The sequence below is a fragment of the Glossina fuscipes genome, unplaced genomic scaffold, assembly GCF_014805625.2.
Source record: "Glossina fuscipes isolate IAEA_lab_2018 unplaced genomic scaffold, Yale_Gfus_2 28, whole genome shotgun sequence".
Classification (NCBI taxonomy): Eukaryota; Metazoa; Arthropoda; class Insecta; order Diptera; family Glossinidae; genus Glossina; species Glossina fuscipes.
The window spans coordinates 7,462,742-7,487,957 of NW_023998423.1; the positions used below are offsets into that span (position 1 = coordinate 7,462,742).

Consider the following 25,216-nt stretch of genomic DNA (forward strand, 5'->3'; position numbering starts at 1 on the left):
TATATATATATATATATATATATATATATATATATATATATACATCAATATATGTATGTATGTATTATATATGTATATAAATACATGCATAAGTAGGTGTTGGCGATTTGTGGCAGTCGAAGTCAGTATTTATGTTGTTTGTTGGTTTTTAATTAAATTTTATTCAATTTATCAGTGGTTGTTTTTCATTTATGGATACAGAGGAAAACAATGATATAACATTTAATTCGTCCATTAGGAATTTTTTTTTTTTTAAATATATTTTAAAATTTGTTTTTAAATTTAGTTATTGTTGTCGGTTTTGTGATAAAGAAAAACACAACGAACAAAGAAGAAAATAAACAGAGAAGAAAAAGTTGTTTTATAAAAAATATTTATTCGGATTGTATTCTATTTTGAGTAATAAATAAATTCTATTGATTCTTGCGGTATTAGTTAAGCTCATTGACATTATCGCAAATATTTGCACGTACATACATACATTTATAAAAGTACAAATGCAAAACTTTTCCATGCCATGTGATTACGAATATTTTCAAAACAAAATTATTGAAAAAAAAAAAAAAAACAATTTTAAATATTTAAATTTGTAACAACAACTTATAGCAGTAATCATCGGTCGGTTTACATTTGATTACTCATATCGTTTTTCAAATTTATTGTTAGTGTTTTTGCTTTCGATCTTTAGTAAATTTAAACAGAAACATGTAACAAAACAAAACAAAACATAAAACTCGAATTAATTATATTTTTTGTTTACAATGCAATTTTGTTTACGCTTGCGCTCATAAGTATTTTACTTGCAATTGGCGCATCATAATCAGTAGCGACTATGGAGGCCCGCTTTCGGCGGAAAGATTGCCACTGAAACTTCTAAAACTCGTGCTACAAACGCGAAAAGCCTGATAGGTGAGTTAACTCAGTTGTTTGTCTTTGTTTGCAATAAGCAAAGCGAGGCCTATATTTGAGAACTATGGCCTGAAGCTCATAACTTATTTACCTAATATTTAATTGGAGGATGATCGCAGCTGCAAAAGTAAAGATAGCTTTGCAAACTCTCGACAGCCTAACCATAGTAGTATCAAAAAGAAAATCTTTTTTAATTCATTTAATTAATTACTTCTCGACAGGAAAGCACCCCTGCACTCAAGGTCGCAAAAACTTTGAAATTGTGGAATAACTTGAGCCACAATGAAAGCTCTTTTTCGGAGCAAAGATTGCACTATGAGATCCCAAGATAAACAAAAATCCTAATGCCAAAAACGTGGTAGCCAGGTAAGAAAATACCCGATCAGGAGAGGTAGTCGAAGCTTAATCAAGCTATTGTCTCTAACAGTTTTCTGGTCGCTCCATGGGCCACAATGAAAGCCCTTCTCCGGAGCAAATATTGCACTATGAAATCCCGAGGCAAGTAAAAATCCTGATGCCAAAAGCCTGGTAGCCAGGTAAGACAATACCATACCATGAGGTAGAGAGGTTGCAGTCGAAGCTTAATCAAAGAAAACCATTGTCTCTGATAGTTCTCATATAAATTTAGTGTGCTTGGTCGCATCTTTTGCAAGACGATTGTTCTTACCACTTTTATATGAGGACACTGTTAAGATACTTCATGTCTGTCTTTAGAAAACTCTTATCTGCATTAAATTTTAGGACAACTGGAAAGTGGCACTTGAGGAGAATTAGAGGAATAAGAGACCGATGCCTTCGGTGAACTATCTAGTTAATCTGATATGGGAGGAGTTCTATGTTTACAGCTCACTGACACTTCTGAGACTGTTGCAATTGAAAAAACAGTACGTACTTACCCTTTAACGAACACACGGACAGATATAACCTAATTTACGGAAAGGGCATCTCCTGTGCCCCTGGGCCTTTCTGTACCTGTCCTACGTATTGGTCCCCTTCGGCCCATGATGTCTATAGCAGATCGCATTTAAAGCCGAGAAGGCAAATTATCGCCATTAAGAACACAATAATCAAATCTCAAGTAGGCTAGTTTTCAATAAAGGCAAGCGTATAATCTAAGCTATCCTGCAGCCTTTAAATCTATATTTTGTAGATAAAAATAAACAAAAAGTAAGTCTTTGTATGGGAAAAATTTTGTGGTTTGGATAAGAAGCTTAAAATTTTCTGCATTTGAATAGTGTCGGTGCACATTTTGGAGCGTTTGCTGATAAAATGGCAGCATGATATATTATAATGAAAATCCTTTTAGGCGAATTAGTGTGGAAAATCTACTCCCAGTCAGTCCTGCCCGTCTGTAACGTCTTTTTCAATTTTTTTAATTGATTAAAATCTACTACGGAGCTATTTTCTAATTGAACCGATTACTACCACTCGTGAATATATAAGAAAGAAAGAAAAAGAAAAAAGAAGCCAGATCGTTAACGACATTTATTAGAAAACAAAATCAAAATAGATAGCCACATATATGTTCTCTCGTTCTCTCGAGTTGACAATTGGAAAAAGCTTTGCAAAAGTTTCGATATTATATTGCTATACATTTTACTTTCGTTAAATTTTCCTTTTCCTTTTGCTCCCTGGTTTTGTATCACAAATCATACGCAGAATAAATCGAAGAATTATCATCTATCGGAGACGACTCAATTAAAAAAAGGATGCATTAATTGAAATAAGGCGACAATAGAGCGAAAGGGGGGCATTAATATAAAATGTTAAGGTATTCCTTAAAAATTTTGAAAAATCAAAAAACATATGCAATAAAAATAAATAATTGAGCGAATAATAATCTAATAAAATATTTTTATAAAAATTATTATTTAATATCTATTCCATATGCTACATATTCGATAATATTCGGGAAAGGAAGAGAATCCAATTCGTTTGTATTATTGTTAAGGATTTGTTTAACTAAAACTCGCTTTATATTTGAAGAAAAAAAAAAAAAAAAAAAAAAACATGAAAAAAAAGAAAGAAATGAAAAAACTTTTTTTTGGAAAATATTTTAAGAAAATATGAATGTGTATCTTATTAAAGATTAAAAAATGAAAAGCACACTCTTCAACAAAGGAAAACATCATTGTTCCATTTTCTTTTTAGTAAAATACTTATATATTTTGTTTTTGTTAAAATATAATCAAAATCAATATTAATTGTTATTATCATTATCGTCTTTATTTATAAAAGCTTAACATTCTTATATTAATGAACGAAAACTGTAATTAACAAAATAACAGAAAAAAAAAAAAAAATACATACACAATAAAGTATCAAATAATATCAGAAAACCATAAAATTTCAAAGTTGATTATTGCAGAAACATGCATTATTCTCAATATGTTTTTTTTTTTTTTTTGTTTTTACTTTTAAAAAAAAGTTTGCTTTTTATTGAGAGACATTCTTTTCAAGTTAAGTTTAAATGAAGAAAATACATTAGAAAGTAGGTGTGTATCCGTAACATGCAAATTGTGAACTCACCTCTAATCTATCGGAACGCGGTAATTTTTGTTGGGTAACTTGGACAGCTTGCGGTACTACTGGTCCTAATTGCGAGGCCACAGCAGCAGGATCAGGACCCAATAAGGCAGGCACTAAATGTCCAGGTGCAAAATATGGACTGTATGTGTTGGCCGGTATACCAGTCAAGTAGGGGTTTGCCGCCTGTTCAAAGACACGATGATGAAGTATAAGTAAATAAAATGACTTCCAAAACAATATCAACTAATGGATGAAGGAGTGGTGGTAATGAAGATTCCTCTTTTGAAAGCTTTTTGTATGCATAATGGAATATTTTTTTTTTTTGTTTTTTTTTGTTTGAAAGATCACTTCGTGTACGGATCGCCAAGCTTATTGAGATGAAATATCTACAAAGAGTGGGGATAAATTCGTTTGATTGTATGCATCAAGTGATTTAGAATGATTTTCCGTGTCCGTCTGCTTCTCTAATATGTATTCATATCTCTTTAGTAGTTCGGATTTTAAGATATTTTGATAAACTTCATAGCCTGAAGCTACTGGATATGGATCGAATCAATTTTACGGCAATCCCTACATAAAACCTAATGTAATCTTTTCTATGGCAACAAAATCCAGTCTTTATTACAAAACTTTATCCTAAACAGGTCTACCCTGCGAACCCGTCTTTACGTAAGTACTTTCACTAAAGGTAGCCCTTTGTAGGCCAACAAGATGAAATTTTCGATATTGTATAATAAATGTAATCGAATAATTGAAGGCGTCATGTAGGATACTTAGTATTCGCCTTTGGCCAATTATACATTCTTTAATTTGTCAAAAACTTTTTGAGGACTTAAATATCCCTTTCAAGACAAAGGCTTTTAGCGATTATAAGTGCCAAAGGAGGGAAATTCGTTTCAAAGTAAAGAAGAATATAAATGAGATTTTTACTAATCCTGATAATGGTTGAAAAAGTTGAAAAAGCATGGAAAAAGAATGAAAGTCATAAGTAAAGAAAGTTCATGTCAAAAGAAGAAGCTTTGCAATTAAAAGCTCGAAGACTTTGCAGTTACTTTTCTTGAGTCTTCGTTATCTAGCTTGACTCAGTTGTTTCTTCAGACCGGAACAGAAACTTCATTTTCGCAATCGTCCCTTTATAGTCGTTATAATAGTGCCGTAAATTGAACAATTGAATAGTTTGCGTTGCCCTCGTAACATTTGGAAGCTACATTCGAACATATTGGTTATTTATTATCCGAATTTGTCGAATATCAGAAAAAGAACAAATTTTACACACACATTTAAACCACTTCACGATTGAGCTTGAAAATCGTTATATTCGTTACAATATCATCGAAAAATCGGATCCATTTTATGTGTCCGCTTTTGGAACACTCTCTTCCTGCCCTTTCTGATACGGCCACTTTCAAATAAACAAACGCTATCTGCTTTTTTTTTCTCCTACTAATCACTATGACTACATGTACATGGGGACCATCCCCAGCGTGACTGGGCAAATAACGAAAAAAGGGGAGAAGAAAGAGCGCAATATAGAATATTTTTATCAACGCAGTAAAAAAATAAAAGCAATTAAATGTTTGCTACGCAGGTTATGCCCTCGGCGTCATTGAATATTAATAATGTGTTTCAACAATAATACCAAACCATGAGAATTAATGACAACAACTGAGGGATTTTTTAAATTTAGACAAAATTGATTTTGAATATGCGGCAGTGAATGGCGACGAGGTTAGTTCGATAAGAAATAATCTTACAAAACCCTTTATAGAGATTATTGGGAAACTAATGTTAAACCCAACAAAAATGTACAGTAAAAATAAAAAGAACTCTGTATAAAGATCATGGGAGGATAAAGTTGTTCTTTTGTCTTTGTCCCACACTAATTCCTTCCACACCATTTCCTTCCTTTTGCAATAGAGGCGTTAAGAAAATTGAACTTTAGAAAATTGATGATCAGGAAGAAGTGAGGAAAAAGAAAGAAAGAAAGAAATACGGGAACGATGGCCATTGCCTAATGTGAGCCAAGACCATAAGTATATGCCTTTACCTACTGAGCACTCGCTACAGCTACGACCAAAGCTCTACCGCACTGAGCTTTGAATCTGCAAACAATAACTTTGTAATCTGATAATTTGAGGAACCAAAGTAGTTCTAATAACATGTATGCAACGTAGGCTAGCAAACTGGCAAGGGCATTTGGGCACCCAGACCCCATATCGTACATATTTTCCTCTTAATTATAGAAATGAATGAGGATAGGATAAGGATATTGGTTAGCATCTTTTCTTTCACTTAGCGGGTATTCTCTATGCGCGTAATATCGTGGAGAACGAAGTGAGGAAGCGAGGAGAAGGATAGGCGCAACCTAGTGGCTAAGTGTTATGGCTATACCGACTGAACACTTACTAAAGCTATGACCAAATCTTATATCCTATGTCCTATCAATCTTGTCTTAGAGGGAAATCCCTAGAGATTATCAAGATAATCAGAGATAAGATCTTGCTATTAAATTTGTTGAGATGTTAGAGCTGGATATTGAATTGGAACACTGAGATCTGAGCATATTGTATTAAATGGGAAAGGAATTCGCTTACGATGGGATTACGATTGCATCTGTTAATTCATATGGATAGGCTTGGTCAGAGTCATGTTAATTTATTATTGAACCACGATAGACATGATTTCCGATAACAAGGTCGTATAATGGCAATTGATGGAAATATTTTTTCACTATATCGTGAAACGAGAATAGAAGAATCTCGATGCGTTTCGTTGACGAATCTAAGCTGATGATTGCTAGGAAATTTTCTAATTTTGGTGTATTAGGTTTGCTAAACGCATACTCTAGAAGGATAATTGACATTGAAGACTGCGAAAGGTTGGAAGAATCGAAAGAGATTCTACGTATTGACGTAAGATAGTAAGGGTTCTCCAGCTGAATGAACATTATAGCACCTATTAGACGTATTATATATAAGGTCCGAAATTCGAGAATGACAATTTGGAGTGTTATTATATTTTTGGAGGCCTAAATCTGCAACGCTATTTATGAATATATATGCCCTTTCGTACATCCATTATCGTCACTAAGCCTAAACACACTTTGCGAGAAAATAAAATTCATTTACTGCTATAATTACATCGATACTTTTAGTTAGAAGGAAAAGATGAGTAGATGAATATTAAGTTTTGTTTGTTACCAACTATCACAAGTACAGCTAGAAATTCAATGTCCTTGGGAGACGGGAGTTGAAGCGGTTGTGATAGAAGTGCAGAAGTTATGGCAATTACAACAAATCCTCCCATTTGGTCGGGCTTATCTTTAACGAATAAAAATATAGTTTTAGCCAAGTCTCGGTGAAAGCCAAAAAGTTCTGTATTAACAGCATTAACGTATGTTGAGCGAAGCGGACATGCGAATTTTAATGAAAACCTAACATGGTTCTAATGCCGACAGCAAACGCCAGAAAGGAATTCTATATATCTTAGCAACTGGCATGCCACAAGCGATTCTACTTTTGAAATTCTAATAAAGGAAAGTAAAGGCCGCCAATTGAAAGTCAGTTTAAGGCGAAAAGAACTGCTTTTTGTAAGCTAAACTTTATAACTTTGTGACCGATGTTTTAGTGACGCAGCTCTTGTTTGTGCTCATGTAAAACACTATAACAACAATTCCTTAAATTTTAATTTCAACCTTGGTATTGAATTTTTCATCAGTCATTCTACATCTTTATGTCATGCTCCGAACTTGCTAAATGCCATGTTGTCTTGAGAATTCGAAATTCAAAAAATGATTATTTACGATGCAAATTAATCATCGAATAGTCGAAAGTTTTTCTTTTTTTTTTGCAAATTCATAAGAACAGCATCGCACATGTAATATATATTTCTAGAACTATTTCCATTTGCAGCTTAAGGAATTCGCGACGGCGAGTAAGCTGAGCGAGCATACTACGTTGAACATATTGTTTCTGGTTCGATCACTAAAATCAAGCAGCGTCCGCCGCAGCAGCTAATACTTAGATGGAGAAAATAGTTTTAGTTAAACCAAATCAGTTCCACAATAAATAGATAATGCTGTCATATAACCATTATATGTAGTATATAATGTATTAGGTACATCGTACCGCTTTTAACAACAGCAGCAGCAGCAGCAGAAACTGTGAATATTAATTGTTGCCTAAAATGCTTCGAAAGTAAAGCGCTCAGCATAAGCCAGAAGACAAGACAAAGTAATTATGTTTGAAAGTAATGAACATTAGATGACTGCTTTCTGTCACCACTAACTTGGATGGAGGGCAGATGCTCTCCGATGCAAACAGATGAAAAAGAAAGTTAAACTTTGTTTCATTGCTTCGCTTAAAATTATTGTACATTTTTTTTATCTAAAAAGTTTTTTCATTATTAGCTGTGGTACATAGTTAGTGCATTAATACGTTTTCCATATAAATTTGAATTTAATTCCATTAAATATGTAAGTAACAGACCACGAAAATTTGGCTTATGTATGCGTTATTTGTTTGGTAATGGACTCCTTCTATTAATTCATAAGGTTTATCTTTTTGTCTGTTTTAAGTTTTAAGTTTTAGTTTTTCGTTTTTCGTTTTTCGTTTTCTTTTTCTCCCTGTTTTTTTTTTTTTTTTTGTTTTTATTCTTTTTAGCAACATGAATGAAATACTATAATGCAGATGCCACATACCGCCTATAAAATGAAACAATTACAAAATATGATAAATGCAAAATGTAGCGCAGAACGAACTATGAATGCACTCTATATTCGAAATCATTTGAAAATCTGCCTTAAGCTGCTTCCAATTTTTGGTTTTTCGCTTCCGAGCAACGCATCATGCATGAGGGAATGCACTCTTGACTTTTGCTACGTTCCAAATTGACTTAATTAGGAATAACACTAAGGTTGTCCGTTTGATCTTCTCGCAACTTTTAAAATACATGGACTTAGAGAATAAAAACCTTATTGAGGTGGTAAGGTGTCTTCTTCCCATGGAAGGGCAAAGAAAAGGCCAAACAATTTTATATAGAAATCTATGATTCCCCCATGAGCCCCCAAAACGACTCCACAATAGTAATTAATACCTTCACGAAGTTGAATAAGTTCATCTAATTTCTTTCATACAAATGGGGTAGAGGTGAAGCAAGGTCTTCGGAAAAGAAAGGTTCGATGTTTCGTTGAATTCCCCTATACAATCTGAAAATTCGAATATATTCGGGAAGCGCGAGTTTAGAGCGAACAACTTAATAAACTTAGCGCACTCTCGTGTAATCCAGTATTCTGTCAGAAGAGGATTTCTTCACAGTTTAAATTTAAATTTTATTCAGACTATATTTTATTTTCCTTTTCTTTCTTTTTCTGTGGTAAGTCAATTACATTTACGGATCAACTGTGGTGTGAAAATACGGTACGGTATATGTTTGCGGGCGAGAGGGGCGGTAAGGCTGCATCTTAAACAGAATAATATGAGTGCTGTTGCCGTTGCTTTCATTACATATAGAATATAATATATACCATATCTAGGCAGTTGCGGTTATCTGATTGTTTCATGAATATTCATTTTTAATTCTTTTTTGCAAAGCAACTTCAACTTTAAATGTTTTTTGTTTTTTTTTTTTTTCTTTGTTTTGTTTTTTTCATAATATTATATATGACCTCTAAGTGTGACTGCTTTAAAAAAAAAAAACAGAAATATTAACAACTATTAAATATTACAAAAAAAAGAAAAAAGTTAAAAAATAAAAAGAATATTCCTTAACATGTTAGGGCAACTAAATATATATATATATATGATTTTTTATTTCTGCCTTTTAAAAAGAATTTTAAATACATAGTTGAATGATTTGTTATGTTTTCTTAATAATATTGAATACAGACTTACCACCGTTGGCACTTGACCCGCTAGAACTGGCTGCCCAGATGCGATTCCCATTTGTTGCATTAATGCATTTTTCAAGGCAAGATGATTGCGTCCATTTATCAATAATTGATCTTTTAAATGTTGAGGTGGATGAAAATATTTGCATGGCGGTTTATCACGATTACATCGACCCTGTTGATGGAAAAATTAAAAACAGAAAATTAATAAATAAATTTTTGCCCATTCATACGCCTTAAAGAATATTTTTTTTTCCATAACAAGTGAATTAACCAAAAGAAACATGATTCTTGCAATATATCGGGATTAAGTCTCAATTCAATATCTCTTAATAATCTTTCGCCTCTTATTTATTTCAAATCGTTTTTCCAGTAAATATCTGCTCTATATACGATAAGTTTCCGTGTTTTCTGGTAATTTTTGCGTTGATAAGCCAAAAAATAGGTAGTTTGTTCGTCTGTCAAGAACAGGGCAAGATTGAGAAGCTTGCTGGTATTACCTTTTTAATCCTCGGAATTGCTTTTGATACTCATATCATTTGATTGGATGGCGCGGTGAGTAAAGCTGTGTTTGTATTATTCCCAATAACGGTTTTATTAACAGTATTATGAATAATGTGACTTTTCTTCCATTAAGATAGAAAGACACCATAAAGTATAGATTGCAGTTGGAGTAGCCATAGGAAAATCATCGATTTAAGTTTTCAAGGCACAGCGTAGAATATCATCTAGACTATATGGATGGAGGGGGAGTTTTGAAGATTTTCAAGTATACGTAAATGAGGGAAAAATAAAAAAACAGCCCTTGCCGGGAACCAATGAAAAACTTATGGACGGTTGGTTCCATTGGAACAATTTAGCAAAAAAACAAGAAAAAATGTTGGAGTACTTGATATATTGTTATTATAGGGAAAGTGGTCGAAATAGTGGTTCGATTCGAACCATTTTCAATTGCGTTCTTCCTTGGGCCAAAACATATTGATGTGCAAGTTGAATACAAAAGAAAGATCAGGCGGACAGAGGGACGTACAAGCTTAGATCGTTTCAGAAAGGGAATTCTGAATTAATCGGTATAATCAAAAGTGCGTGTATCTCAATCCCTTCTGGGATGCTGTATACATCCGCACAATTATCTTATACCATTAGAAATAACAGAAGGAACTGAGGGAATCAGTCTTGGTCAACAAAGGACGATATCATTGGGAAGGAAGTGTCTCACTTTGCTAGTGCCATTTAGAAAATTCTAAAAATTGCTTGACTTTTCAAAATATGATTTTATCTTAATTAGATCCGCATGATAGCAAATTAGGTTAGTGTGACTGTGTGTCATAGTCCTAAGTACCCTGAATAAAAACTTTGCATAACAATTTTCTTATGAATTTCCAGGGACTATGATTGAATATTCGCCTTTTCGGATTGCACGAAACTTTGTTATATTATATAATAGAGTTTATATTATGTATTAGAGCATTTCGCGGAACTTGCAAAGGAATTCTGCGGAATGGCCGTCAATTGTTTTACGGTGAATACCAGAAGCGATAAAGAAGAGTATAGTGAAAGGAAGCAAAGAGAATTATTGTTTTATAAACTGCTTGGCGTTGAATAAATAATAAATTCTTTTGTAGAAATTTACAAACACATTCACAAAGTTGAAAAGAACTATAGATCTTAGTGTAAAGGAATTTCATTTTAGGCATAAAACCGTTGTCTTCGCAAGCGAAGTTGAAATGGATAACGTTTGGTTACATTACAAATTCACTGACGCTTGTCAAATTCAATAAGAACTTTCAATAAGGCTTTCCTGATCTCTTCTGCGATGGTTCTTATATTATGAAGGTTAATATCTTTAATTTATTTATTTTTTTTAACAAGCTGACAGAGTCTAAATCTCATTTATTTACCGTTACCCTGAATTTATTTTCATTGATTAAATTTTGCTATTAATAATTTTTTCTCAAATCAAGATGCCGTCGAGTGCCTTCTCTATTGCTATTACTTCTCTTTGGTTCTTATCGGCAGCCCGTACGATTACCGCTCCAGCTATCGGATTTCGAGTTGATATTGAAATTTATTCAGTATTAAGTCCAAGTCCAACCATTGAATTAAGAAATGTATACAAGAGCAATAAGAATAATGGGAAATGGAAGCGGTTGGTGTGTCGGCCACCTTGGCTGGCGTTTGACTATCACATGAACCTTGCCCCATTTTTATGCATAGATGATAAATTGTTGTTGCTTTTATGATTTAGAAGAACAAGAAACATCGAACGCCTTAGCCACCTAACCGTCCGTCGAAGCAAAATACGATTGCCAGTCGTTTTATTAATTACATACGAAGTTAGCTGTTGTACCTCCGACTGCAGCAATACTTCTTTTTCCAAGTCGCTCTATGCTTCTAACATAAACTAAGGCTAAATCTAATAACCAGTGGTACGTAGCAATGAACTTAAAGCTATGTTGGGGTCTTGGGGCAAAATATTCTCTAATAAATGGTTAATCAGTCAGGAGACATCTACTATATGGGTAACACGGTGGCGGCTAAAAAGAAGTGGGAAAAGACATACGGATCGTTCGCAGTCTAGTGGGTACTAGACAAGACTAGTGGGCAAGTGCTATGTCTTTGCCAGCTAAACGTCGACCAGGTATCCTAAATATATCAAAGGAGAATATGTTCACTATTTACCATGAAATGCTGGAATATTTTCCGAATAAGTACACACTGAAGCAAAGTTGAAGTTCGAATTTTTTATCTGTTTACAAAGTCACGTCTTTAGAATAAGTAACAATCAAGAGCTTGTTTGTAAATCATAGACTATACATAGACACGCAAGCGTTCATAAAAATTATTGCTTAAACTTTATAACTTAAAATCTATGTTAGAATTCCGTCTAAAATTTAGTGTACCTTTTCGAGATTAGAGAGAAGACCCAGTTCATACAATAACGCAAGAAGAATTGAAAAACCTTTGTAGACATTACGGATAAGCTTTTCAACAGGTATGAAGACGACCTCCGAACAAAATTAAAGTTTACTTAAATTACAGCTTACATAATCGTTTATTAATTGTCGCACTGAGTTAGAAGTAGACAAGCTAAGATCTGTCTCGATAGAACAACATTTATAGCATATTTTAGTTTCATATTGGTTTACTTTACCTAACGGTGGCACATACATTGGTAAAGTTTCCGATAAACAAAAGCTTACATTACTGAGATATATTCTCGTATGTGGGCGTGTATGAATATATCTTATATGACAATAGAAAAGAGAAAGTAAAGGGGATTAATAACGTTTTCTTAGCAGATCCGTGCCTTATTATCAACAACGCAACCAGTGTTCTTCTCGTCGTATGAAAACGAAATATTTTTATTTTGCTCGAAAGTGAAGAACACAACATCTCTTTGTACTATACTGTATGACTTTAAAAGGATTTAAAAAAAACTTTTGCTTATAGCGAACGAATTTTTCTTAAATTAAACAAAATTTATCTGATAAATACTATGAGAATCCCTTTCCTCAGAGTCAAATATAATTTCTCTTGTCTTCAGTTCTTTTGTTCTGTAATTTCCGTCGGAATTCAAAGATGAAAAATACACACTCATTATGGGTTATTATGACCGACACCAAAAAAAAAATCTTTAGAATCTTTAATATTTTGTAGAACTATTTTCTTTTCTTGTTCAATCGATTCAGCCAGAAAAACGAACGACTCACAGGTAAAGTAACAAAAATAATTTTTATAACAAAATCTTTCTTCAAGCAATTCTCTCATATATTAATTTTTACTATCTGCAGTTCATATTAATGTAACACATATGCATATTTATCGGACCCATTTAGAGGTTTGAGGGAAATACAAGATATATGCGAAAAAAATTTGAAATAAAATATACAAACGAATAACCGAAGCCAAACTGAGAAAAAAGTTGAGATGAAAAGTGGTGAGACAAAAACAAAAATATTTTAATTAAATAAATTGCATTACCTCCATTATAATATATCCATACAAGTGTTTACGAAAAAGTGTGATAAGTATTTTTGGAGAGCAAACCGTCGTCTATGCTTTTGCATATACTTGATAGGTGCTTACCAAAATGTATAATGAATACGTGCAAAATGAAAATTTCCAGAATCCATTGAGAAACTCACGTTGAACACGAATAGAGTTTAGAGTTTACTACAATGCGTACTTCTTTCTGCTATCGATGCGCAATAAGAAAATAACATGTATTTTCTTCTCAAGGGCACAAAGCTAAATATGAAAAATCGATCGCAATTATATATGTTTGCAGAGACATATATAATTGTAGTAGATAATGCAGCAGCAACCATTATCAAAATATTGCGATCGATCCAACACGTCAATCTTACAATCATAGTTGTTTCCTTTAAAATATTAAAAGAAATATTTTCATCGGCCTTGAAATGCAATTACATTAAATTATTGCCTTTCCATTTTATATCGTTTCATTTTTGATTTTACGATAGTGCTATACACAATAATGCTCGCCTAAAAGTAGGCAACATCAAATTAGTTTTTGTTTTTTGTTTTCTTCTTCTTTATTGTATTATGCACGTATACACACCACACCACTCCTATAAAAATAATAAAAATCGCTTTCATTTACCAATAAGGGTGAATGTTTAATGCGAATAATTACTACGTGTATGCATGATGATATGCACGAACTTATGCATGCATGCATGCATCCATGCATGTACTTCATATAAAAATGGAATCTTTGTGGCATACCTGCATTTCCGTTTAATTACTTTGAAGCATTTTCTTCTTTCTTCTTACTTGCTTTGGGGTTAATTTAACCTTCTTTTAAAAATTCTGCACAAGCGATAATACCATCATTTTTATTTATTTGCCGCTGGACGGCCGAAAGAAGCTTTTAAATTAAAGACCAATCCATCAGATGAATGCTTATAATTATTTCAAACTTAAACGAAAGTAGTTTATAAGTGAATACTGTGTCTCTTCCACAAGAAGTACGGAATCGGCAATCATTAAACTTGATAGAATTCGTATAAATTCAAATTATTTTAATTAGAAAAGCTCTTAGTTTTTTTTTTTTTTTAACAAAACTATCGAACAACTATGTGAGCCCATTAGCTAGTTAGATTAGGAGCACAGTTCCCTTGTCTTGTTGTTGTTGTTTACATTATGCGAGGGCTTTAATTGCTTAATTGATATCTAAAAATCGGCTTAACATTTAAAATCATTTATATGAATAACAATCAAGCGTGTAGGAAGAGCGCCCTTCTAACTAAATAAGAGTACGCGTGCAAAGTAACAAAAAATGGAAAAGAGTTAGTATCCAAGTTGCTGTCGCAAGAGCAACCATTAATAATGCTCAGTCGATATGGCGCCCAATGTGAAAATTTATTGTACAGTCTCTCACTGGCTGCCGAATGGCGACTTCTTAGACTAGACTACGACCGCCAGAAACCGAGCGTGCCAAAATTACATTCATGCCCACGGTCGGTATCCTGCTATATCATCAATATGGTGGTGCATATTGGCATGTTGGAAAGCAGTTTTAAACAAGCGAATCTATTATTAATTTGTGCAGCGAAAAGCATTTTCATATTAGATCGCAATGCTTCCACCTTGTGAATATGTTCTTTTTTTTTTTTTTTTTTGTTCAGTATTTATTTATTTATTTTCTTAATTTTTTTTTTTTTTCATATCATGAAAATTGTATTCGTATAAAATAAGAGCTTGCCATACTAATGCAATCACAATATATGAGGAGATATGGCTACGAGGCCGTATAACTCACTATATTTATATAATTAAATAACATAATGTAGGGTTGGACTAAAAAAATGGAAAAAAGAGAAGAAGAAAAACAAAAAAGCTGTTATGAAAATAAACAAAATGCACACATTAAGCAATAACATGCAAAATTGAGAATCAATCCCAAGTTGCGCCATTGGAGTAAATTTTAGTTATGCGTAAGGTTTAAGGGTGACACAGAAAATCATTTTCAAAATTTTTCATTTATAAAATCAATGAATTCATAGGTAAAACACGACAGGATGGTCTCTTTAACACCTTGTTTTCCACTCTCTGTGGCTTATTGACATGGTATGCATACAAGAGACGTGGTGCTGTAGAATAAAAATATCTGAAAAAAAAATTTTATTCTTAAGACCGGGTAAAGAGGTTCACTTGGCAACATTGACTACATGCTTCTCTTATATCAAGTCGTCTAATGTCTACAGTCCATCACTGTTTAGACGTCGAGTAGCAAAATTGCGAATCCTGTTTTCAGCTTCGGTTATATTATTGTAAGTGACCTCTAGTGATTCAAAAATTGTGATCAAAAAAAGTAATTCTTTGCGAAGCAGGAAAAGTTAATTTTCATTTCATTTCACTTATTATAAAATTATAGGCAGCAAAGAGTACAATTATGAGGCATAAAATAGGTTAGATTAGTGTAAGCCCAATTCGACTGAAGGGGTACTGATGTAATCATCACGCTCCACAATGTCCATGGTAAGCATTTCCCAACAACAACAACAACAACAACAGAAATGCACTTGGTTATGATGTGAATGTTGTCAATATCTTTCTAAATTTATTTAAGGAATCTTCAAAGGATTTCAAAGTAAGCCGTAACGTATTCCAAAGATTAATAAAAGTTCCTTCAGCTAAGGAGATAGCAAAAAAGTGATACTAATCTAATACCATTCCTATTTGATTTTGCAAACTGGAATGGTTTTACTGAACGTTTGCGTGACTGAGATCGAATTTTTCGAGTGAGGTCACTCTTTATATTTGCAGCTCGTTGAAGCTTTAAGAGATAATATAAACTTATGATGTTTTTTCGTTTTATTTTTTTTTTTTTGGTGGCTCAACTGATAGCCTAATTATTTAACAGGGACCTAAAAAGAAGATGTTTTTGTTGGGAGAAATTTTTAAATGAACCAAAAATTCAATTATCTAAACCTGAAAGCGTCCGATTCGGAATCACTTTTTTCGACCAAGTCCGACCATTGATGTATTTGATTTTTTAGCCAATTGACGCGAATTTCAATTAGATGTGTGTAACAAGATTTCTCAGTGAACCATTGTATAGTATCGACTTTAAAGGAGTTTTATGAAAAATATAAATTTTTATACTCTACTCCACTTGTGGTATAAAAGTTTGGTAAGTTTGTGTGAATATATGCAATACCCACAAAGACCGGACGTACCGCCACTTTTATTATATCGATGATGAGAGAATAATTTTCTTGTCTGTCTGTCTGCCCGTCCTGTTTTCTTGTGTTCAACCTATAAAGTTTAAATTTTTGAGATATTTTGCAGCAGTTTGGTCTCACGATCAAACGCTATTGAAAATCGTTCGGATCGAATCGCTTTTTCTACCAATTTTTTTTTCAAATATTCTGTCTTTTCGCAGCAAACAATTATTGTGAAGCTATAGTTAAATTTAGACGAAGTAGGATCCGTTGAGAATTGATCTGCGTCGATTTTACGACCAAGAAGTTTAAAAAAAGGGGGAGCACGCTCTCACTTTTGTCACAGAGAAGTCACTTTTGTTAAAAGAGAAATCATGATAATAATTTTAAAGCAAATAACAATTGTACAAATATGTATAAAAAAATTTCTTCAATTCACTTGATCAGCCTTTCGTAAATATATCCGAGAAGACTCACGCGTACTCTTCATCCTCACAAGGTAACTTTAGAGTTAGAGTAACTCGAAAGTTGAAGCGTGCTCTGTGCGGTTTATCAAAGTTTTTAATTGATGTCGAATTTCCGTATCTCCAGTGATCTTTCCCGTGTTTTATCCTATATCGGATATAACCGTTACTCTTAAGGCTTGTTTCTAAAATGTTAGTACTATGTTGGGGGTTTTGTTACAGCCGACGGGCGTTCGGCCTCACTGTAAAGATTTAGTGTACAACAATTGTATAAATGTAAAGAATTCTCCTCCTAATCTCCCTCCTCCTCTTCAATGTAGTTCCTTCATGCTTATTTTTTTAGTTGTCTTACCACAAATAAAAGCCGTGTGTACCGTATTCTTTTTTTTTTTTTTTTTTTTTTTAATATGCTGGTAATAAGCGGTGATGTGCTTGAGTTATAATGGGTTTTATTGGCGAGTATTAGATCTTACAGTGGTGTGGTATGGTCAAACGTGTTTGATGTTGTTTGCTCGTAGTGAGTTTGTTAACATATAAAAGTGTATGTCTTACTTAGCATATATTATTATTTCTATGTATGCATAATGGCGTCATCAACGAGTGCATAATGACTTTGCATAGATAGGTAGAACGATACGTATAAAGGGCAGAACCAGAGAAATGGATGTGACATATAATGCGGTGATAAAAACAATAAAAGTATGCAAAGCGTACTTTATATGCATACATATATGTACATCGATTGTATAAAGTGCTTTTACTTTCGGCTCCCGCGGCATTAGCGGATATATCGAACATTTTTTATAAAGCTTTTATTACTTTTTCAACATTTTGGTAAAATTTCGTTTTCATGTCGGAGAGTTCGGCAATTTTTATATGGATTCATTTTTTCAAATATGATATTTTCGTAACAATATATATGTATGTACACATATATATGTATAACTACGCGCCGATATAGGTAAGTATATGCTGCGCCATATGCATGTGTATAGCCAGATATTGTATAGAGGACAGGTAATTTACACGACGGATATGAAAGTAGGAATAGTAGTACAGTGAATGACATCGAATAGGGAAATAAGACTATCGACGCCAGTTTTATCATTCACTTATCAATCACGAATTGAAAATCCTACACGTAATTATATGCAATACATTGCATTTCCACAGGGGATGAATGTATTAAGTTATTGCGAGCGTCGTATGTAACAACCAGAAGAGCTTACGATACACCTATCTTTTATTATATCAATCGATTCAGAATCATTTTCTAAATCAATCAAAAGCCTGTCTGTCCGTCTGAACTCTGTCCATGAAATTTTGTGTTCAAGCTACGAGTCGCAATTTTTGAGATATTTTGATGAAATTTTGTACAGTAACGTGTTTTGTCCAGGGACGAACGCTATTGAAAATTGTTTCGATCGGCCCATTTTTTCGATCGTTCCCCGTATATCGCTAAACTAGGCATCCTAAACCTTTAGACCGGGTGGGGGCAATTTTTTGTTAACAGTTTCAACTACAGCTTTATGTGGTAAAAAGGCGGTTTTTCCAATATTTTATAATAAAAATTTACTCATAATAAAGAAACCATGTAGGTCTATTTTTTCGATACTACCGCATACAAAGATTCTCATGATACGTAAACCCTTATATGCCAAAAAAGCGTAACTGTTAATCTTTTTATGATGAAAATTTATTCCTGATAGTAATTAAATAAAAAAATTAGTTGGACCTAATTTGAACCATATGGATCGATTTCTTGGCCCCATTCCATGCAAGATTAGAATCATATATGCACTAAGCCTTCGGAAAGAGGTTTAATTAATCATTTAATTAATCATGGTAGAGTCTCAGCAAAATTAACGGTAGGGTATTTAGATGACATGGATCGATTTTTTTTTGGACCCCAACATATATTTTACAGGACTTTCATGAAATGTATATCTTTGCATGAAAATAATATGTAATATATGGTGTGTTATTATCAAAACAAGCGAATAGTTGTACTGGTCGAAGTGGTGTTGTAGGACAATTAAAAGTAGGTCTTGCTCAACTATGATATTCTTAGCTGTTTTTGTTATTGGCGAAGTAAGGGCAATTTTATGTGGAAGAATGGGTAAAAAATGTTCTAGAATTGAATTTTTTATAAAAATCTGTAGACGGTTATTTACATGACATCGTTATTAAATAAAAATGCCGTAAATATAAAAAATGAAAAAAATAAAAATCATATTTTAACAAATTAAAAACAGAAGCGATCATTAAATGAAGCATAAAGTCAAGTTGAAAACTTCTACTTCTGTTAACCTGACCAGCAAAAGATGAAATAAAATCGTTCATAACAACAACTCCTTACTCCTCCTCCTCCTCCTCCTTGGCAATATGAATTTATATTAAAGTTCAAAATGCAGTAAATCAAAATTCTGAAATAGCAATATAATATATTTTGAGAGTATATGATAGCAATTAACTGATAACTAAATAAATAAAGAGTTGAAATGGGCACACACACGCTGACAGATGTGCACAGATAACAGAGATAATGAAAATTGATAACCAACAATAAATAATGGATATATTGGATACTAGTATAAAAAGGAGAGAAAATAAAAAACCCAATAAAAAAAAAAAATATATTTTTTTTTAAAATAAGCATTTATACTAATGAACTAAAAGGTGGAAAATAAATAAATTTTTTGCAGCGCTTAAGATATATGAGAAATTTAATATTTTCGAAGTGCACACACAGCAGACAGAAAAAATTTCATATAATTCTTTTTTTAACTTTTTCGTCGAATAGTCTTCCTTAAATGATGGCATTTGTTAGCCAGCTCCGTTAAATGAAATAAATTTTAAAACTTAACAGAAAGTTTCTTAGCCAATATAGTCTCAATTATGAATAATTTAACCCGTTTAAGATCCTCTACAGAAATGCAAGTGATGATTAAGTAACCTAATCTCTGTTTCTATCTCTCTCTCTCTCTCTATCTCTCTCTCTCTCTCTCTCTCTCTCTACACAGGAGGCTCTAAAATATAAAATTCAAACATTGTCCATGTCACACCTAAATTATCAGATGATGTTGCTACGATCGGTTGTCAAGCTTTTGCATGAGTTGGTTTACTTATACATCTTTAGTTCATGCACATCGTCTGCGAAGGCTTTTCTGGTTTTCTTCACTCTCTAATCGTACTTTATAATGTCATAATTGGGTAGCTTCACTTGCCAAATCGATTAACTCCATAAAACAAAAAATTGAGAAAAATGATAAAATAATAAAATAAAATAAATAAATTATTTATTATTTAGTGGCCAAATTAATTTTGTCTTTTAGTGGTGCTAATACTTATTATTGGAGAAATTCGTTTTGAATATGTATGTAGTTAGGAGCTAATGAAGTGTGCTTTGTTATTAAAATCTAATTAAATTCCAAATAAGCTGATCATTTTAAGTCTCTTGAATTTAGCTGTAGCTGTATTGTGGGCTCACTTTATGTATACATAGTTTATTAGCATGATCGACCACTCAGGGCAAGTCTCCTATTCGCGTCTCGCTCGGCAAGCGATCGGAAAGAAACGATGAAAACGAAAGAGATATGCAGGCGATAGCAGTTTAGTGGGTGTATGTGCCCGGTAAGTGTAACTGAGCACTTGTTAAATATAAAAACTATGTAAATAAACAAAAAAAAAAATCGTTCATAAAGTCCTTACCCTCTATCGAGCTTTGTGTTTGCTTGCTGTTATTACAATATTCCCTCCGCCCCCCAAGTGAGTTTCTAGTTGTGACGTTAACTAAAGGTAACCGCACTTAGCTGGTTGCATTCTATCTTCCATGGCCTTTCATATGATATCAATACTAAGAAGATTGTTTACGAAAAGTTTTACTTCACGAGAGAATTCGATTTTATTTACCTGTTTATGTTTTACGTTACAGAAAACACTACGTCGACAGACTTAACCCAATTTTGTCTAATCATTTCGGTGTTTATCAAGCAAACCACTGATTCCGTATACGTGGGAAAAACGACCACATTTTATCTATGCTTGCGCTGATTGGGATTTGATTGATTTAACCGAACTTATTTAAATAGTGTTTTGAAAAAAAAAAAAAAACATTTTGCCGCAGGAAAAAGTGAGCCGCAATTGGCGCATACAATAACTGGTACTCTGGTGTGTGTTTTCGCTTGATTAACTAAAATCCACATGTAAGCATTTTTATAATAATTGCTTCCCCCTTTAAAGTCATTATTTCTAAACGAGCACAAGAACAGACTCAGAGAGACTTTTTATAATTTTCGCTTTTTAAGCCAAGAGTGTTGTGCGTTGTGACAATCGATTACACATAACAAGGGTGGATAAATCTTTTTCAATGACCCCATTCCCGTATGGGCTAAGCAAGGACTTGTGATTACTCAGTCAGGAGTTCTTGTCTTCGTCAAGTCAATTCGATATTTGCTTATTTAAAGCGGTAATAGAATAATGGAATTAATCTAACATCTGAGGCCTTATTATCAATTTGTTTCTATCTACGCTGTTAAATATCAACAAAAAAAAAAAGGTTTCTATCAGAACATATATATATATATATATATAATTAGGTACAATGGGTGCAGTCTCTTTTGCAAAAACTTTCCGCCCTTGTTGCGATATTTTAGTGACGTAATTATATTTTCTAAACTGTGGGTGATGTTGAAGAGATTTATTGCGACTATTTTCTTTGGAATAACAAATTTTATAAACAGTTATGAGAGTAACGATAAGAAAACGTATTATGTTCCGTTGTGATTGATGGCCGATCACCATCGACTGATAGTCACAGTCTGGACATTTCAATATCGCTCACCATTTTCTGCTATAACGAAGTATGCATTTGATTGCAAAAAGTACTCTGACCAAATACGATTCGATGAGATCCTCTCCTTGCCTAAGGTCTCTCCTCCATTGCTATTGTCCTGTGTTTGAGTGGGTTATGCATTTTTTTTTTGTTTTTTTTTTTTTTTTTGATTAGTCGTAAAATTCATTTTCGAAGTTGCTCTGTATGCTTGTGACAAGAGCCTAATTTAGTGTGTATGCCGGTGTGATGGTAACGTCATCTTCATGTAATAATCTTACCAATTCTATAGCCTTTAAGCCAATTACGAATTGATTGTTAATATATTGAACTTAATTTTCGCATTAACTTAATGAATGTTCTCGAAATTGGATTTGCGCAACAACTCTGAACCAGTGACTAACAACAGGTTCATGTTGGCCATCAACGCGTTACTTCAATTCCAATAAAACTCTTCAAACGCAATAAAACACTCCATCCATGCTCGTTTATGGATGTACGTGGCAGTTGGCAGTTGGCAGTTGACTTGTAGGAAAAACACGACAACAAACTGGCTAGAGAAGAAACATCTCTCAAATTCAAAATAACCCCCATAATCGTTTCCTTGTATCATCATTGGTGTCATCTATTAAGCGTTCGTAATCGTGCCATGATGTGATTACCCTCATTATCATTGAGGTTTGCGAGTAAGAGTAACGTCGCCTTGTGTTATTCTTATGATGACACCCTGTGACATTGACATAGAAGTAAAGCTAGAAATAAAGTGTGGAATTTTTTATGCTAAAGAAATACGACAGACATTTTTACATCGAGGTTTTTCAATGACTTAAACGTTTCTTAAAAATATTTTAGCAAAATCATGATGACAAGCGAAATATTTTAAATGACATGCTAACGTAGCCATGTAGGCGGCTGTCACAAATACTTTTAAGTGCACTAACTTAGCAAGGAAAAAATGTTTTTGAAGATTCAAAAAAACTCTGTCCAAAGATATTAAACCAATTATATGGGGCGGCTTTGCAGCAAATAGCATATCCAACAAAACTTGAAACTATTCTCTGAACTATGTTTTCTCGTGAGACTATCGCTCTTAGACTTAGCTATTGTAACTGCAGCTTGAAAATAATGTCCTCTGGAGAGCATTGGTGAATTAAAATGCAAAATTATTGATTCCACAGATCGTTTTATAAACGAACAAATAAAATCGTTGCAGCGCGTGCCACGGCTCATCATCATTGCACTACATTATCCTACAGGTAGTGTTCACATAAGGACTTTTCAAAATGAAGCATTAGATGCGAAGTGGTCGAAAAACTGGTCGCTTCGAAAGCATTTTCAATAGCGCTCTCGTCTTTGGCTAAAACACGTCAGTATACCAAGTCCTAAAGATTGCGGTTTGTAGATTTAACGCAACAAATATGACAGACGAACTGATTCCGAAAACGATTCTCCTCCATATAAGATCTTTTATGAATGGTAAGCCCTTCAGAAAAAATTGAAAATTGACCTATAGTAGCAATTCGGCAAAGAAATAAACGATAGGGGATTTGGATCACATAAGTTTATCTCTTACGCCCTAACATATATATTGGTTATCATCAAAGCAAGAACGGAAATTAAAAAATAACAAAATTTATCCTGTGATGCTTGGCGCGTCCTCCAATATGCGGACTTTCATGTAAAGTATGCCTTTACATGAAAATCATGCGTATGATTATTAAAAAGAGGTAATAACTATCCTAGGCAAAGTAGGGTAGGATAGTTAATGCTTGGTCTTGCCTGACGCTCTTAGTTTTTAATTAACTTTTCAAAAACTTTTCTAATGACGCTCGCACTAAAGTTTCACTAACTCTTACAAACAAATTTTTAAATTGTTTTTCAAAGTGAACAGTTTCGATGGTACCGTAAAGCGAGTTAAAAAAAAGAGAATACTAACCTCGGCTTTCACGAATCATCACACCTCGATTCGGTTTGCAGAGAAAAACTCAAAAAGAGGGCTTTGATATGCTTTAGAATGTGTGTCGATGTTTTGATATTTAAATATCCTCCTATTGATTCATTTTAACGAAGGTCTTCGAGCGCCAAGGCATTAAGAAATTATTGAACGCAGGCAAAACTAATCAAAAGACGTGTCCTCAGTAGAAAATGCATTGCAAACTCCTTTGCTTTCAAATGCAAGAATGTTAGTATCTCATGTACTAGTCATAAACTACCAGAGATATGACGATAATAATCTCCATGTCGTCGTTTCTGTTAATCGCCAGATCCTACCTATATTGTAAAGTCCCGGAATGTTGTTTTTTTTACCATAAATGTGAAGGGTGTAAAAGATTTGGCAATAGCCGAATATACTTTTTCTTGTCTTAAAGTAAACTTGGGGAAAGTATCCACGTCTTCAGCGAGCGCAAGGTCATTGCTACTCCTTGAAGCAGGAAGGTGGGATTTCACAACAGCGGGAAGTTTCTTTATTACTTCCTCCACTTCCGGCACTTTGCATTATCCGGACCACTACAAATTGAATATTCATCGCGACCCCAGATAGCCTTACTAGCAGTTTCGGCTTTACCTCTACTTGTGTAATACTTGTCGGGGCACTTTGCATTTCGTATATAATCGATAGCACAGGACAACTTTTCTGGTAACTAATTCTCATATTTTCGTTAAGACTTTTTTAGGGAAATAACTCTCGCATTGTATGTACAAGAGCAAGACTGCTGCCCTCGATTATGTAACAATTCAAAGTGTATAGATGAAATTGTAAAGAATGCTTCCGTGAATTCGTGAATCTATTAAATCACAAATATTTATTAATCCGTCCGCTTACGACCTTAAATATTAAAACTCATGATAAATGCTAATAAGCAAATGTTTTATGCCTTTAAAGCAAACAATTCCTTAATGAAGCTTTATGTGTCGTTTAAAAATGCAAAAAAAAAAAAAAAAAAAAAAAAAAATGAGCATAAAAATGTGAACAATTCATTTTAAAAGCTCGTATTAGATCATTCCAAGGCTGGTCAACCCCAAGCTGCATTAAATTTTTTTGTCTTCATTTGATATTATTTGGTATTGCTGCTCTATTTGCAAACACAGGCGGCAGCTTCGTTCGACCTAATCAGAGATGTTGCTTGCTCTGAAGCATGCACTAAGCATTCCGTTCTGTTGTGGTTGTGCGGTACTCGTACCATTATATTAATCTTCCCCTTATTTGGGTCATGGAAATGACAAAAGTCTTTAACGAAATTGCTTCCGTTACTCTTTTTCAATCATGACAACGTTTACTTAACATATTGCAAAAAAAAAAAAAAAGAAACAAACAAACATACACACAGAGAAAACATATCTTTTATCGAGATTAAAGGGTCAATCCATAACTATATACATCCAAAAAAAAAAAAAAAAAAAA

The 25,216-nt window shown here is 33.4% G+C and overlaps 1 protein-coding gene across 30 annotated transcripts in view; it reads right to left on the reverse strand.

The window, feature by feature from the left end:
• Positions 1 to 25,216, reverse strand: part of LOC119636578 (protein muscleblind) — a 216,865-nt gene that overhangs the window by 59,633 nt on the left and 132,016 nt on the right. For 29 of the 30 annotated variants that reach the window (XR_005247155.1, XM_038032004.1, XM_038031997.1 and 26 more), the window contains 2 exons: positions 9,330 to 9,500; positions 3,439 to 3,621 (listed from right to left, as the gene is read on the reverse strand). Coding sequence is in view for 29 of the 30 variants with exons in the window: in XM_038031997.1 (XP_037887925.1) it covers positions 3,439 to 3,621; positions 9,330 to 9,500 (354 nt within the window). In the remaining variant the exon portion in view is untranslated. Of the gene's footprint in view, positions 1 to 3,438; positions 3,622 to 9,329; positions 9,501 to 12,228; positions 12,334 to 13,309; positions 13,331 to 25,216 lie in introns of those variants that run through there. The other variant, XM_038031995.1, reaches the window with a different exon arrangement.